This window comes from Stigmatopora argus, chromosome 19 (genome assembly GCF_051989625.1).
Source record: "Stigmatopora argus isolate UIUO_Sarg chromosome 19, RoL_Sarg_1.0, whole genome shotgun sequence".
NCBI lineage: Eukaryota > Metazoa > Chordata > Actinopteri > Syngnathiformes > Syngnathidae > Stigmatopora > Stigmatopora argus.
In genome coordinates, this window is record NC_135405.1 from 13,649,106 (window position 1) to 13,662,884 (window position 13,779).

At 40.7% G+C, this 13,779-nt stretch overlaps 1 protein-coding gene and 1 long non-coding RNA gene across 4 annotated transcripts; both read right to left on the reverse strand.

Moving 5' to 3' along the window:
- Positions 1 to 28: 28 nt before the first annotated feature.
- LOC144064371 (uncharacterized) lies at positions 29 to 6,060 on the reverse strand. Of its 3 annotated transcripts, none has more exons than XR_013296782.1 (5): positions 5,598 to 6,060; positions 5,390 to 5,492; positions 1,315 to 1,388; positions 1,101 to 1,234; positions 29 to 133 (listed from the first exon to the last, which is right to left on the reverse strand). It is a non-coding gene; the product is annotated as an uncharacterized LOC144064371 (long non-coding RNA). The 3 variants fall into 3 exon arrangements; XR_013296783.1 differs by having other exon boundaries at positions 5,572 to 6,060; XR_013296781.1 differs by having other exon boundaries at positions 5,390 to 6,051.
- A 3,491-nt stretch (positions 6,061 to 9,551) lies between these two features.
- On the reverse strand, positions 9,552 to 13,468 carry sox7 (SRY-box transcription factor 7). The gene is made up of 2 exons (XM_077586844.1): positions 12,463 to 13,468; positions 9,552 to 11,298 (listed from the first exon to the last, which is right to left on the reverse strand). Exons 1-2 carry the CDS (start codon positions 12,734 to 12,736, stop codon positions 10,439 to 10,441), a joined length of 1,134 nt encoding a protein of 377 aa, XP_077442970.1. The 5' UTR covers positions 12,737 to 13,468; the 3' UTR covers positions 9,552 to 10,438.
- Between the last annotated feature and the right edge of the window lie 311 nt (positions 13,469 to 13,779).

Consider the following 13,779-nt stretch of genomic DNA (forward strand, 5'->3'; position numbering starts at 1 on the left):
TGTGTTTGTCTTTATCTAACAAACAATGCAAGTTTAATTTTTTTTTATTTACAGGTAAACATTTCAACTTTAGAATACTTAGTTGGCATTACATTGAAGTGTTGATTGGTGGTCTTTTCTCTGGTTTGTCCACCTGTAGGGTAGACATTTTAGTTAAAGTTTCTCAAAACAATTTTACACTTAATATTAATTTTTGTAAAATACACTTGGAAATCAAAAAATGGGTAATAAACACTTAGAAAATAAAATTAGAAGAACATTAAAAAACTAGTGGAATAAACACTTATAAAAACTGGGAAAACACTTAGAAAATACACTTGGGGGAATGAACATGAAGAAAGAAAATTAAAACACTTAGAAAAAAAACTGGGGGTAGATACACTTAGAAAATAAAATTGGGGGAAAGAAAATTAAAACACTTAGTAAAAAAACTGGGGGTAGATACACTTGGAAAATAAAATTGGGGGAAAGAAAATTAAAACACTTAGTAAAAAAACTGGAGGTAGATACACTTAGAAAATAAAATTGGGGGAATGAACACGAAGAAAGAAAATTAAAAAACTAGCGGAATAAACACTTAGGAAAAAATGGGGTATATACATATAATTTTTTTTTTTTTAAAAAGCTGGGGGAATAAACACGAAGAAAGAAAATTAAAAACTAGCGGAATAAACACTTAGGAAAAAACGGGGTATATACATATAATTTTTTTTTAAAGCTGGGGGAATAAACACTTAGAAAATAAAATTGGGAAAAAATGCTGGGGGAATAAACACGAAGAAAGAAAATTAAAAAACTAGCGGAATAAACAGGAAAAAACTGGGGGTATATACATATATTTTTTTTTAAAAGCTGGGGGAATAAACACTTAGAAAATAAAATTGGGGAAAAATGCTGGGGGAATGAACACAAAGAAAGAAAATTAAAAAACTGGGGGTATATACATATATATATATTTTTTAAAAGCTGGTGGAATAAATACTTAGGAAAAAAACTGGGGGAACAAACACTTAGAAAATAAAATTGGGAATGAATATGTGAAATATGATGGACAGAATACTTAGAATTCCTGCTCTAACATTAACTGAGATCCTTCTTACCTTAAAGATTTAGTCAAAGAGTTGTGGAAATGAATGGCCAGTGAAACATCACCATGATGATTTAGGCTTTTATTTTGAAGTACAGAGACACCATATGATTGAAGAGGGCAACTTGCAGGGAAGATCTCTCAGGCCTGTTGTTGCATGCAAAAAAAAAAGCAAAAGTTAGAATATATACAATGGAGATTCAACTTTTTGGGGGGTGTAGTTTTACCTTGACATGCCACAGGCTCCTCTTCTATAACCTCAAGAGTCCTCTAGGCATGCTAGAAGAGCTGCATCTTGGTGCTAAACAGGGAAAATGTGCACACAAAAAAGCACAAGTTAGCATATATAGAGGCTGGAGATTCAACAGATAGGCTTAGTTAGTTGTTTTTTGGGGAAGTAGTTTTATCTTGATGCTAAACAGGGAAAACTTGATTTAACCAAGGTATTTGGGGGTTGCCAAACAACTACGTGATAGAGAAATCTTACAAGAAATTTAATAAACGATCAAGATAAAGAATGAAAATTAGTTAGCAAGTGCCAAGTGCTATTTTTCCTTTTCCAGACAAGGCGATTAAATATACAGACTGACGTTAACAGCTAGGACGAGGGTGTCAAACTCGGGTTGGTTTGCGGGTCGCAATAACGTCAACTCGATTTCACGTTGGGCCAGACCATTTTTGAAATATGATATTTTTTTTCTATTTAAATTGGATTAAAAAAACTATCAAAATCCCTAAATATTCAGTTTTTATAGATCTAAAAAAAGTTTGTTTGAGCTTTTTTTTCATGAGGGAAAATATCTTATTTATTTTTTCATTTCAAAAGAAAACAAAATATTTTTGGGAATATGTTCAATATTAGAGTGGAAAACGGAATTTGTTTTAAATATATTTATTTTTAGATTTTACTAAATGCTTTTTGAACTAAAAACACAAAAAGGAAAAATGGATTAAAAAATTACAATTATTGATTTAAAAGGGGAAAATTAGGAAATGTAATGTATTATCTTCATTTGAATTTGATCCTAACAGAAAGTCGGCACTCATGATTTACTTTCTCGGGCCGCACAAAATGACGCGGCGGGCCAGATTTGGCCCCCGGGCCGCCGCTTTGACACCTAGCTGCTAGGAGAAAGTTGGCTTAGTTGGCTTAATAGTTTTGTATACGGCGATTAAATATACAGACTGACGTTAACAGCTAGTTGAAAGTTGTCTTAACAGTTTTGTACGAGTGATTTTTTTTTGTAAAAACAACCATTACAAATCGGCAACTCGTGTTTAGCACTCGCAATGAAAGCTATCATTACATCCAACAAACACAACAGGAACTAACTCGTGCCTTTGGATGTCATTCTAGAGTGAGCATTTAACCAGCAAACTGTCTGTTAATGTCTCGGCGTTGTTTGATTAAATTTAAAGTCCTGCTACACGACTCAATCATGGAGAAGACGGTCAACATACCTTTTCAGTCAAATCGTGACGCTAACGCTAATGCTAACTAGTAACATACGGCACAAAGAAGCCCAAACTTAAATTGTCGACGGTGTATTAAACCTGGCATTAAACTAAGATATTTGTTGGCGTTTTGGGCTCAATTGATTGCTGAAAAATCTCCCGATAGCTTAATAAAAACGCAAATCCTTACCTCGTTAGCCTACTCGTCGACCGGCAGCGTGGTAACAAGCCTTCCAAAAGGAACGGTTACTGCGCATGCGCTTAATTCACTCAGCTACGTCGACAATAGGCGTAACCACGCCCATATTGTAGAATAGTCGTGTGTTTTGTGGTCTTGATACTACAAAACAGTACGTATTACTAATACGAAAAAGAAAAAAGCCTTACTAAGTATAGTAAGGCTTTTTTTTTCTTTAAAAAACGACATAGTATAGTAAGGCTATTTTGTTTAAAAAAACGACATAGTATAGTAAGGCTATTTTGTTTAAAAAACGACATAGTATAGTAAGGCTATTTGGTTTAAAAACGACATAGTATAGTAAGGCTATTTTTCTTAAAAAAACGACATAGTATAGTAAGGCTTTTTTTTTAAATTAAAAAAACGACATAGTATAGTAAGGCTTTTTTTTTATTAAAAAAACGACATAGTATAGTAAGGTCTTTTTCTTAAAAAAACAACATAGTATAGTAAGGCTTTTTTTTAAATTAAAAAAACGACATAGTATAGTAAGGCTTTTTTTTAAATTAAAAAAACGACATAGTATAGTAAGGTCTTTTTCTTAAAAAAACAACATAGTATAGTAAGGCTTTTTTTTAATTAAAAAAACGACATAGTATAGTAAGGCTTTTTTTTAATTAAAAAAACGACATAGTATAGTAAGGTCTTTTTCTTAAAAAAACAACATAGTATAGTAAGGCTTTTTTTAAATTAAAAAAACGACATAGTATAGTAAGGCTTTTTTTTAATTAAAAAAACGACATAGTATAGTAAGGTCTTTTTCTTAAAAAAACAACATAGTATAGTAAGGCTTTTTTTTAAATTAAAAAAACGACATAGTATAGTAAGGCTTTTTTTTAAATTAAAAAAACGACATAGTATAGTAAGGTCTTTTTCTTAAAAAAACAACATAGTATAGTAAGGCTTTTTTTAAATTAAAAAAACGACATAGTATAGTAAGGCTTTTTTTTAATTAAAAAAACGACATAGTATAGTAAGGTCTTTTTCTTAAAAAAACAACATAGTATAGTAAGGCTTTTTTTTAAATTAAAAAAACGACATAGTATAGTAAGGCTTTTTTTTAAATTAAAAAAACGACATAGTATAGTAAGGTCTTTTTCTTAAAAAAACAACATAGTATAGTAAGGCTTTTTTTTAAATTAAAAAAACGACATAGTATAGTAAGGCTTTTTTTTAATTAAAAAAACGACATAGTATAGTAAGGTCTTTTTCTTAAAAAAACGACATAGTATAGTAAGGCTTTTTTTGTTAAAAAAACAACATAGTAAGGCATTTTTTATAATAAAAAAACGACATAGTATAGTAGGGGATTTTTTATAAAAAACGACATAGTATAATAAAGCTTTTTTTTTGTAAAAAATGACATAGTATACTAAGGCTTTTTTTAAAATTAAAAAACGACATAGTATAGTAAGGCATTTTTGATTTAAAAAAACGACATAGTATAATAAAGCTTTTTTTCTTAAAAAACGACAGTATAGTAAGGCTTTTTTCTTTAAAAACGACATAGTATAGTAAGGCATTTTTGATTTAAAAAACGACATAGTATAGTAAGGCTTTTTTTCTAAAAAAACGACATAGTATACTAAAGCTTTTTTTCTTAAAAAACGACAGTATAGTAAGGCTTTTTTTTCTTTAAAAAACGACATAGTATAGTAAGGCTATTTTGTTTAAAAAAACGACATAGTATAGTAAGGCTATTTGGTTTAAAAACGACATAGTATAGTAAGGCTATTTTTCTTAAAAAAACGACATAGTATAGTAAGGCTTTTTTTCCTAAAAAACGACATAGTATAGTAAGGCTTTTTTCTTAAAAAACGACATAGTATACTAAGGCTTTTTTTCCTAAACACGAAATAGTATACTAAGGCTTTTTCCCCTAAAAAACAACATAGTATAGTAAGGTTATTTTTCCTAAAAACAACATAGTATAGTATGGCTTTTTTTCCTAAAAAAAGCAACATAGTATAGTAAGGCTTTTTTTCTTAAAAAACGACACAGTATAGTAAGGCTTTTTTTCTTAAAACAACAACATAGTATAGTAAGGCTTTTTTTCTTTAAAAATGACAGTCTAGTATGGCTTTTTTTATTAAAAAACAACATATTATAGTAAGGTGTTTTTTCTTTAAAAACGACATAATAGTAAGGCTTTTTTTCTTAAAACAACGACATAGTATAGTAAGGCTTTTTTTCCTAAAAAACGACATAGTATAGTAAGGCTTTTTTCTTAAAAAACAACATAGTATACTAAGGCTTTTTTTTCCTAAAAACGAAATAGTGTACTAAGGCTTTTCCCCCTAAAATACAACATAGTATAGTAAGGTTATTTTTCCTAAAAATGACATAGTATAGTAAGGCTTTTTTTCTTAAAACAACGACATAGTATAGTAAGGCTTTTTTTCTTAAAACAACGACATAGTATAGTAAGGCATTTTTTTCTTAAAAAACGACAGTATAGTATGGCTTTTTTAAATTAAAAAACAACATAGTATAGTAAGGTTTTTTTTCTTTAAAAACGACATAATAGTAAGGCTTTTTTTCTTAAAAAACAACATAGTATAGTAAGGATTTTTTTTCTTCAAAAAAATGTATTAATGAATCAGTTTTACCTTTTCACATGAGATGCAGACTTGGAACTTGGTTGACTTCAATTCTTCGTTTCCATTCAAAACGACGATGAGCTAAGCGTCGTTACGTTAAATTCACGTAAGGCTAAGAAATAAAAAAGGAAAAACATGACTTTGACAGAACAGCAAACAATGAATGGTCACCCCCAAGTGTTACTGCGCACCTCGTTGGAAGCGTTCATGTACTTACAGGATTCCCAGACTTAAACCCCATGGACCCGTTTCACATACATTCTTTGTCCTCCTTGCTGACCACTTGATTGCATTCGCGCTGGTCAATTTCTTGGCAGGCATGATGATTAAAAACAGAAGCAGCTGCTCACTTGGAAAAACTTCACAAAAAACACCGCCAGAACTTCGTGAGCACAAACGGTGGTCAAAAGTACAGAAGGGAATCTTGAAACGTGGATAGACAGCCAATGAGAGCCCAGAAGAGTGTAGCGAGTGCCAATCAATGCGTCCGCCACAATTTCAAAATAAAATAATAGATACAAGAAATGCATTTAATTTGTGGAGGATTTCATAACTTGGATCTTTTTCGTATCTCGAGACACTCATTTGCTTTCATAACCTGAACATTTCGTACCTAGAGACATTCTTAAGTAGAGGGAGGACTGACTGTATAGTAACTCTTAATTGTCCATGTATAGTAAGGCTTTTTTTCTTAAAAAACCACCATGTATAGTGAGGCTTTTTTCCTAAAAAAACGACCATGTATAGTGAGGCTTTTTTTCTTAAAAAACAACATAGTATAGTAAGGCATTTTTTATTAAAAAAACGACGTAGTATAGTAAGGCTTTTTTTCTTAAAAAACGACATAGAATAGTAAGGCTTTTTTTTTTTCATGAACATGGAGGCACATACCTGAGTGTTTTTTTTTGCTTATCGAAAGTGTCTGAGCTTAAGTGCTAGGCCATCTCACATCCTGTTTTGCAGCCGACAGAAACGGTGGCGGCGGCGGCGGTGGCCCGCTTGAGTCACTTCCAGCCGTCCGTGTTACGCCGACAGGAAGAGGGATTCCGACGTATGGCGCTGAAAGGAAAGGATGAGGGGAATGCCAACGGCGCTCTCAATTCACTTTGAAGCCAATCACGTCACCGCCGACAAGCCACGGATGCTTGACTCACTTTTGTGCGTGGAAGGCAATTTGGATGAAAATATAGTTAGGTATTTCTCTATTAACAAAAAATACAACCATGCTTGGGTAAGGCATTTTTCTATTACAGTCAGACTTTTAAAAATAAAAAATAATAATGACCATGTATAGTCAGGCATTTCTACAAAAAAATGTAAAAAACGACCAAGTATACATGGTCATTTTTTCGTATCAAAAAAGTCTTGCTATATATACATGGTTGTCTTTTTTGGGGGGGCGATATATTTACACATGTTCATTTTTTTGGGGAGTAAAACGAAAGACCTTACTACTTCCTTCCCATCGAGAGTGAAGATGTTTTGTTTCCCCCCAAAACAGGAGCGCTGAAGGAGAAAAGGTCAACGCGGGTCGGGTCCTTCCTCCGCTGGCAGCCGGGCCTCCTCGCCGCCTATCTGTCGGGAACAGGTGCGGCGGTGCAGGTACATCCGGGGGGAGGAGGGGTTCGCTTGGCCGGGGGCCCCCTTGGCGCGCTCCTCCAACCGGTCCGAAGGGGTCGCCATCCATCTGCGGCCGTCGAGCGCCATTTCTGAGGCCGGACCGGCGGCTTCCATTCTTTCCGAGACGTCACAATGGGATGAAGAATGGCGGCGGCAGTGGTGATGGTGGTGCTAATCCCCGCCATCCGTCCCTCCGTCCCTCCGTCCTCTGGGCGGGCTCCAAGTCCCAATTTGTAAACGGCTCCTCGTGTCCGGCCGGCTCTTGGCTCTTCTCCGTTCCGGCGACCGTCACCACTTTGCAAAGACTCCGCTCGGACTTTGCGCGCCAAACTTTCAGCCTGGACTTACGGACAAACTCACGGCGTGCTACAATCCTGGAAAAATGTTCAAATAAGTCACTGAAATGAATTGAGATTTATCGCCTTAATCATCGGCGCACACTTTCAAAATGATAACTATAATGACTCAGATTGAAGCTAAGAATAAATATGCATTGAAATAATGAAGTGTGTTCTTTGTCCAAGTACAACAACCAAGACAAACATTCACTTAGCAGCAAATCGGACTGAAAAAGGGGACTTAAAGTTGAGCCCCGGCGGGACGCCGCAATTCCGTCGGTGCGATTAAAGCGTTAAAAAACGACATAGTATAGTAAGGCTTTTTTTCCCTAAAAAATGACATAGTATCGTTAGGCTTTTTTCTTAAAAAACAACATAGTATAGTAAGGCTTTTTTTTTAAATAATAAATAAACGACATAGTATAGTAAGGCTTTTTTCCCCTTAAAAACGACATAGTATAGTAAGGCTTTTTTCTTAAAAAACGACATAGTAGTAAGGCTTTTTAAAAAAATAATAATAATAATAAACTACATAGTAGTAAGGCTTTTTCCCTAAAAGATGACATAGTATAGTTAGGCTTTTTTCTTTAAAAAACGACATAGTATAGTAAAGCTTTTTTTTCTTAAAAAACGACATAGTATAGTAAGGCTTTTTTTTTAAAATAATAAATAAACGACATAGTATAGTAAGGCTTTTTTCCCTAAAAGATGACATAGTATAGTTAGACTTTCTTCTTAAAAAAACGACATAATATAGTAAGGCTTTTTTTCTTTAAAAACGACATAGTATAGTAAGGCTTTTTTCTTTAAAAAACGACATTACTTACTTGTTTTCTTTTTTTTTAAAGAAAAATGTTGGCAGGCTGATTGGCGGCTGGCGGCGTTCCAACTTGCGTTGGGCCGGCCGACCGTCGGGTCGTCTGTTATGTTTCCTCTTTCCTCCCGTTCCGTCACGCGGCTTCCCCGCCGCCCGGCCAAACAAACAAGGCGAGCGGGTAAAAAGGCGCTGCTCCGACAGCTGCCCGAAGGATTACGCCTCCTCCGTCCCGTCCGCCGGCCTTTCAAGTCGCCGGCGAGCGGTCCTCCCGAGGCGCGCGGGAGGCCGACTGTCTGGCGTTGGCGCGTCCCAAAACGTCACGTCACGTCGCCGCCGCCTCGCATTCCTCGCCGCGGGCGTCTGACGCTTTTGACGCGCCTCGTTCGTAACCTTTGCGAGGAGGCCGAGCCGTTCAAAGCGGGAGTGATGGCTGCGTTCGCTCTTTTGGCTTTCATCGGCTCATCTAAAGGACGTTTAAATCGGCCCATTGTTACAATCATTCCAGAAAATAACATTGATAAATGCATGGATCATTATTTGTCAAGCAACGGCTACAAAAACAAACAAAACTGACCAGCAGCTGCAAGGTGTCTTCCATCCGTCTTCATTGGTTGGGAGGAAAAGCTGCACTTTGACACCTATGTGATAGGGGGTCAAACGTAAGAGGCACAAAATGGCGGTCAAAGGTCAACATGGTTCATTCTTGTATTAAATCTGATTGGAGAAATCTGCTACTGCTACATGGGTCATTATTTGTCAAGAAACAACTACAAAAAGCTAACAAAACTGATAGAGGGTCAAACATTACAGGCACAAAATGGCGGTCAGAGGTTGTGAATTAAGCAAGTACCACTACAAGAACGACCAAAACGGACAAGCACTATTTTGGAAGGGGCGTTCGCCGAGACTTACAGTGATGTCACCTCGAAGGTATGCATGCGAAGGCCGGACGGACGCGACACGTCGTGCGACCGATGCGGTTTTCTCATTTGGAGTGGGCGCGCCTTCCTTTGAAAATAAAAAAAAAAAATCAATGTACAAGCGAGCCCCCTTTTTTGAGGACTGAACGCTGCGCTTCCCACCCGCGGGCGGGCAGGCCCAAACATCCTGACGACAACGCCGGCCGGCCATCTTATCGGGCAGGAAACAGCGCTCCTCCGCCGCTTCCTCTTTGCGAGAAGCACGACTGGACTTTCCCCCCCCCCAAAATCCAGGAAGGGCAGTCAGACTCCAGGATCGGTCGCTCCCTCCGCCCCAAATTCCTCTCGTTTCTTTGGCCATTTTCTCCGAGGCGGCAAACAAAAGGCTTCGTGCCTTTGTTGCCGCCGCCGCGGCGGATAATCCTTTTGGCGTGGGCAGCTGGCTAAAAAAGAAAAAGGGCAAAAGACGACACACGTGCACCAACATTGGGATTTTATTGACAACTTTGCTTTGTACAGGAAATAACAATATCCATTTTTTTTTTTGGTTTTAAATTACACTTGAAAGCGGCATACATTTTGACCCTAGTTTTGGTCCTAGAGGTGACCATATATATATTGATATGAATCAGCTAGGGACGGCCAGTTTGAGGGAAAAAAAGAACAAAGGTTTAAATTAGCTCCTGGCAAGCAGACGCTTGTCTGTGGTTCGTTCTGTATTTACAGACATTTACAAGTGGAGCAGGTGAAATGTACACCACGACGAGAGGGGGTCCGCCGCTAGCCTTCCCTGAGGTGTCCCCTTCTCTAGCGCCACACTTTTAAGGGTCGGCTCGTCGGCTTTGTGGCTCGCTCTCGGCACCGTCGACGTTGAAATCTTTCTTAGGGGGACTGGGCGAATGAGCGCTACTGATTGCCAGATGAATCCAATTGGACAGATTGACAAATGGAATCATTTTTATCCATGAATTGATGCCTTTTGAGATGAATTCGTTCATTTTCAGAACTTCTTATCCTCACCAGGGTCGCCGTCATGGATAGGATGCGCATTGGGGAGCATGACAAACATAATTGGCGGGGAACAGATATGCGGATTCCCACATCAATTTGCCCATTTTTTTGTGAATTCCAGTGCCGCCGTTGCCTTTTGGGGACATTTTGCGCCGGTACCGGCTTTTAGCTTCCAGTTACAACCCTTGCCTGGACTGGATTTTTTTTCTTTGTCTGTCTCTATCTGTGCGCTAGAGTGTGTCCCCCTTTTTTTCCCCTTTCAGAGGAGCTCCCGTCACGCCGAATGAAAATGGAGGGACGGACGGGTCCGGGTCTGGGTCCCGGTCCGGGCGGGGTCTTTCTTCCGGCAAGTTCACGAAATTCCGTAGTTGTTGTAGTAGGCGGCGGTGGCGTCGGCCAGAACCGAAATCAGACTGTTCTCCGTGGCGGACACCTGGACGTGACCCGTGACGGTGACCCCGCCACCGCCCCCGCCCCCGCCTTGCTCGTGCTGAAAGCCGCCCCCTCCGGCGATCAGGTATTGGTCGAGCTCGTTGCGGTCCACCTCGCCCAGGAGTTCCGCCTGGCTCAGCTGGTCCAGCGTCTCCATGTGGCCTTGCGCCTCCGGGGGCGGGGACAGCTGACCCAGGTGGTGGTGCGGGACCCCGCGATGGCTCGGCGGGAACGGCGAGTCGCCGTAGTACGGAACGGGGACGGCTCCGTGCGAGACCCCGCAGTGAATCTGGCCCTGACCGTAGTCCAGCTGGTACGCCGGCGCCGGCCCTGGCGGTGGGCTGCCCATCTGGTGGTGCTGCTCCTCGGGGGACGCCCGGTAGTACGACGGGGGCACGTGCTCGTGATCCACGGCGTCCAGGGGGGACATCTCGGGAGGCGTGGGGAGGCCGTAGGGGTAGGCGTCGAAGGCCGGGTCGCGGAAGCTCCGCACGCCGGGCAGGGGCGGCGCGGAGGAGGAGGAGGAGAAGCGGAGCTCGCCGCCATCCTTCTCCAGGGGGCGGCAGAGCGCCCGCTGCTTGGGCAGCGCGTTCTGGTCGGGCGGGGGGCATCCCAACAGGAAGGCGGGGTCCACGCGCTTGCAGATGCGCTTGAGCTGCTTCTTGCGCCGGGGGCGGTACTTGTAGTTGGGGTAGTCCTGCATGTGCTGCACGCGCAGGCGCTCCGCTTCCTCCACGTAGGGCCTCTTCTGGGGGGGCGTCAGGGCCTTCCACGACTTGCCTGAGTCAAAACAAAACAAAACGGCCTTTGACTCAAAGGTCACCATCGGCGGCGGCGGCGGCGGCGACGACAAACGCTATCCTTGGCCGTCAATGACTTGATGCCAGAGTGGAAATTTGACAAATACGCTCGTTTGACGGATTTAGCTGCGACTTCAATCTAATGTCGCCATTCGAGTGAGCTAATGGTTGGGAACTACGGTGGGCGGCGGCGGCGGCGAGTCAGTGAGTCGATAGGGAAGAATTCCGCCATGAATCAGTGAATCCCACGGGAGCCATTTTTGCCATGAAATGCCATTCTTTTTTGGACTAATTTGGTCACCGAGTTTGTCAGTCAGTCCGTCATCACTAAGCTAGTTAACTATCTAAGCTAGTCTTTCCTGACAGATGACTGATAAATTTGGACGTCCGTCGCCTTCAAAAACCACAACTAAAAATGGCATCCTAAAATCATTCCTTTAATTAAGACAAGACTGGTGTTTTTTTTTCAACCAATTTCATTCCCCTTTAATTCAATCTATATGTATATCTAGATTAATCTAGAATTAAGTGAAGCCCAAACACATTTTTACTTTTAAGTCAAGTTCAGAATTGAAAGTTTTCCCACGACAAAGTCAAATGGAATTTAATGACCCGATTTTAATGACTTTTTTTGGCTTAGTAATATCAAACATTTTTTATAATGATGAAATTAATTTGTTGGATAAATAAATGACATAATTGTAAATTATGTGTAACTGTAAATGTCCTATACTGTTTTTTGTTGTTGCTCACAACTCGACTTTTGAGGTGAAATTATATTCATTCAATAAGTTAACATTGTTATTAAAGTGCCTTTAAAAGCAGTTGATTTCCCTTTTAAAAAAAAACAAAGCGCACAACTTTTTCCATCGAAAACAAGTGAGAGCATAAAAATAGGGAACGACGATCGAATGGAAAAAAAAATCTATTTTTAAAGTTGCATTCATCCTAAAGTAAAGTCAACTTAGCATTATTATTATTTTTTAAAGGAACCAAGTTAATCTCTAAAGTTTTAACCGTATGAAGTGGAAACGCATTTTGTGAATGGCTCACTTAAATGAACAAATCAAGTCGTCGTCCGATGTGATAAATCACGATAAATAAATGAATAAATAGATAAAAAGAAAGTAAAATGTAGACTCACCCAGCATTTTGCTCAACTCGGCGTTGTGCAGGTCGGGATTCTGCACGGCCAGCCTCTTGCGTTCGTCCTTGGCCCAAACCATGAAGGCGTTCATGGGCCGGCGGATGCGGGGCTCTGTCGTCTTGTCCACGCCACCGCCACCGCCACCGCCACCGGCACCCCCTCCGCCTCGCCGCGTGTCCCCCGCCATGTCGCCGTCCACCGGCAGCGGCGGAGGCGGACACTCGAAAGAGTCGGGGGGCCACGACGAGTAGGCGCTGACCAGGGCGGCCATGTGGACCCTTGACTTGTTTGGGGATTTTTCCTTGTTTTTTGCCTAAACTCGAACCGCCACTATGGAGTGACTTTGCAAGTTTTTGAATTGAGTTTTTTTAGAAATGAAATGGGTTGAAATTCCAAAAGAGCGTGCGAGCGATGCTCCTCCTCGGCAACGCTGCGCTGCACGTGTGTGAGAGAGAGAGAAAGATCCAGGTTCTCCTCCGTCAAGAGAAAAGGGGGCTTTATATTTCAGGAGGGGGGGCTTCCCTTTCCTTTCCTTTCCTTTCCTTGCCTTGCCTTTGCTTTCCTTTGCTTTCTTCTCTCTCCGCTTGGGCTCCTCCCGATAGCACAAAGGTGACGCCTGCCTGGCCGTCCGCCCGCTTGTTCAGAAGCCGACGAGTAACGTGGACTTTTTGTCTCCTCCGAACGGTGAGGCTCCGCCTCCGCGCTGGCACGGGCGCTGACGCGCCCCCAAAAACTTATCAGACCTGTTGCGGTGCGGTGCGTTCAGGTGCGGCCAAAAAGGGGTGGGCGGGAGCACGTGACGACAAAAGGGGATCTGTCTCTCTCACCTGGGAACTTGCACGTTAGGTGTGGCCTGCACATTTGCCATTTTTTACAATTAAAGTGACATTTTGAAGGTCTTTTTATCCGTTTCCCAAAAGGTTCCATTTTAGTTGACTGTGGTCCTTCTCTACAATTTTAGGGGGTCGTCTACAAATGATGAACTAAAATTCCCTCCGACGAATAAAAACGATATCGACATTTTTGTTATTTTAATCAAAAGAGGGGCTCAATTTTAACGAGGGAAGAAAAACCGGATTTTATTGTGGTGCCCAATAAGGCTCTGCCATTCAGGGTCCATCTATTTATTTCAAAGAAATAATCCCATTTTGGAAATGGGGGTCCCACAAGGCTCAACATGAGGTCCCCCATTATTTTCCCTTTTTGAAAAATAGACCTTTGGTTTGTTTGGATGGACGGCGAGCGCAAAATGGTGCCAACCTTCTTTCCCAGAAGAAGAAGAGGATAGGCCACCCCAGATTGTACCCCCCGCGA

What these genes read in the sequence shown, in the direction of transcription:
- sox7 (XM_077586844.1), bottom strand. Translation starts at nt 12,736, where the DNA reads ATGGCCGCCCTGGTCAGCGCCTACTCGTCGTGGCCCCCCGACTCTTTC. An exon ending in CGAGTTGAGCAAAATGCTGG is followed by an intron (nt 11,299 to 12,462) that starts GTGAGTCTACAT and finishes GTTTTGACTCAG; the next exon opens with GCAAGTCGTGGAAGGCCCTG.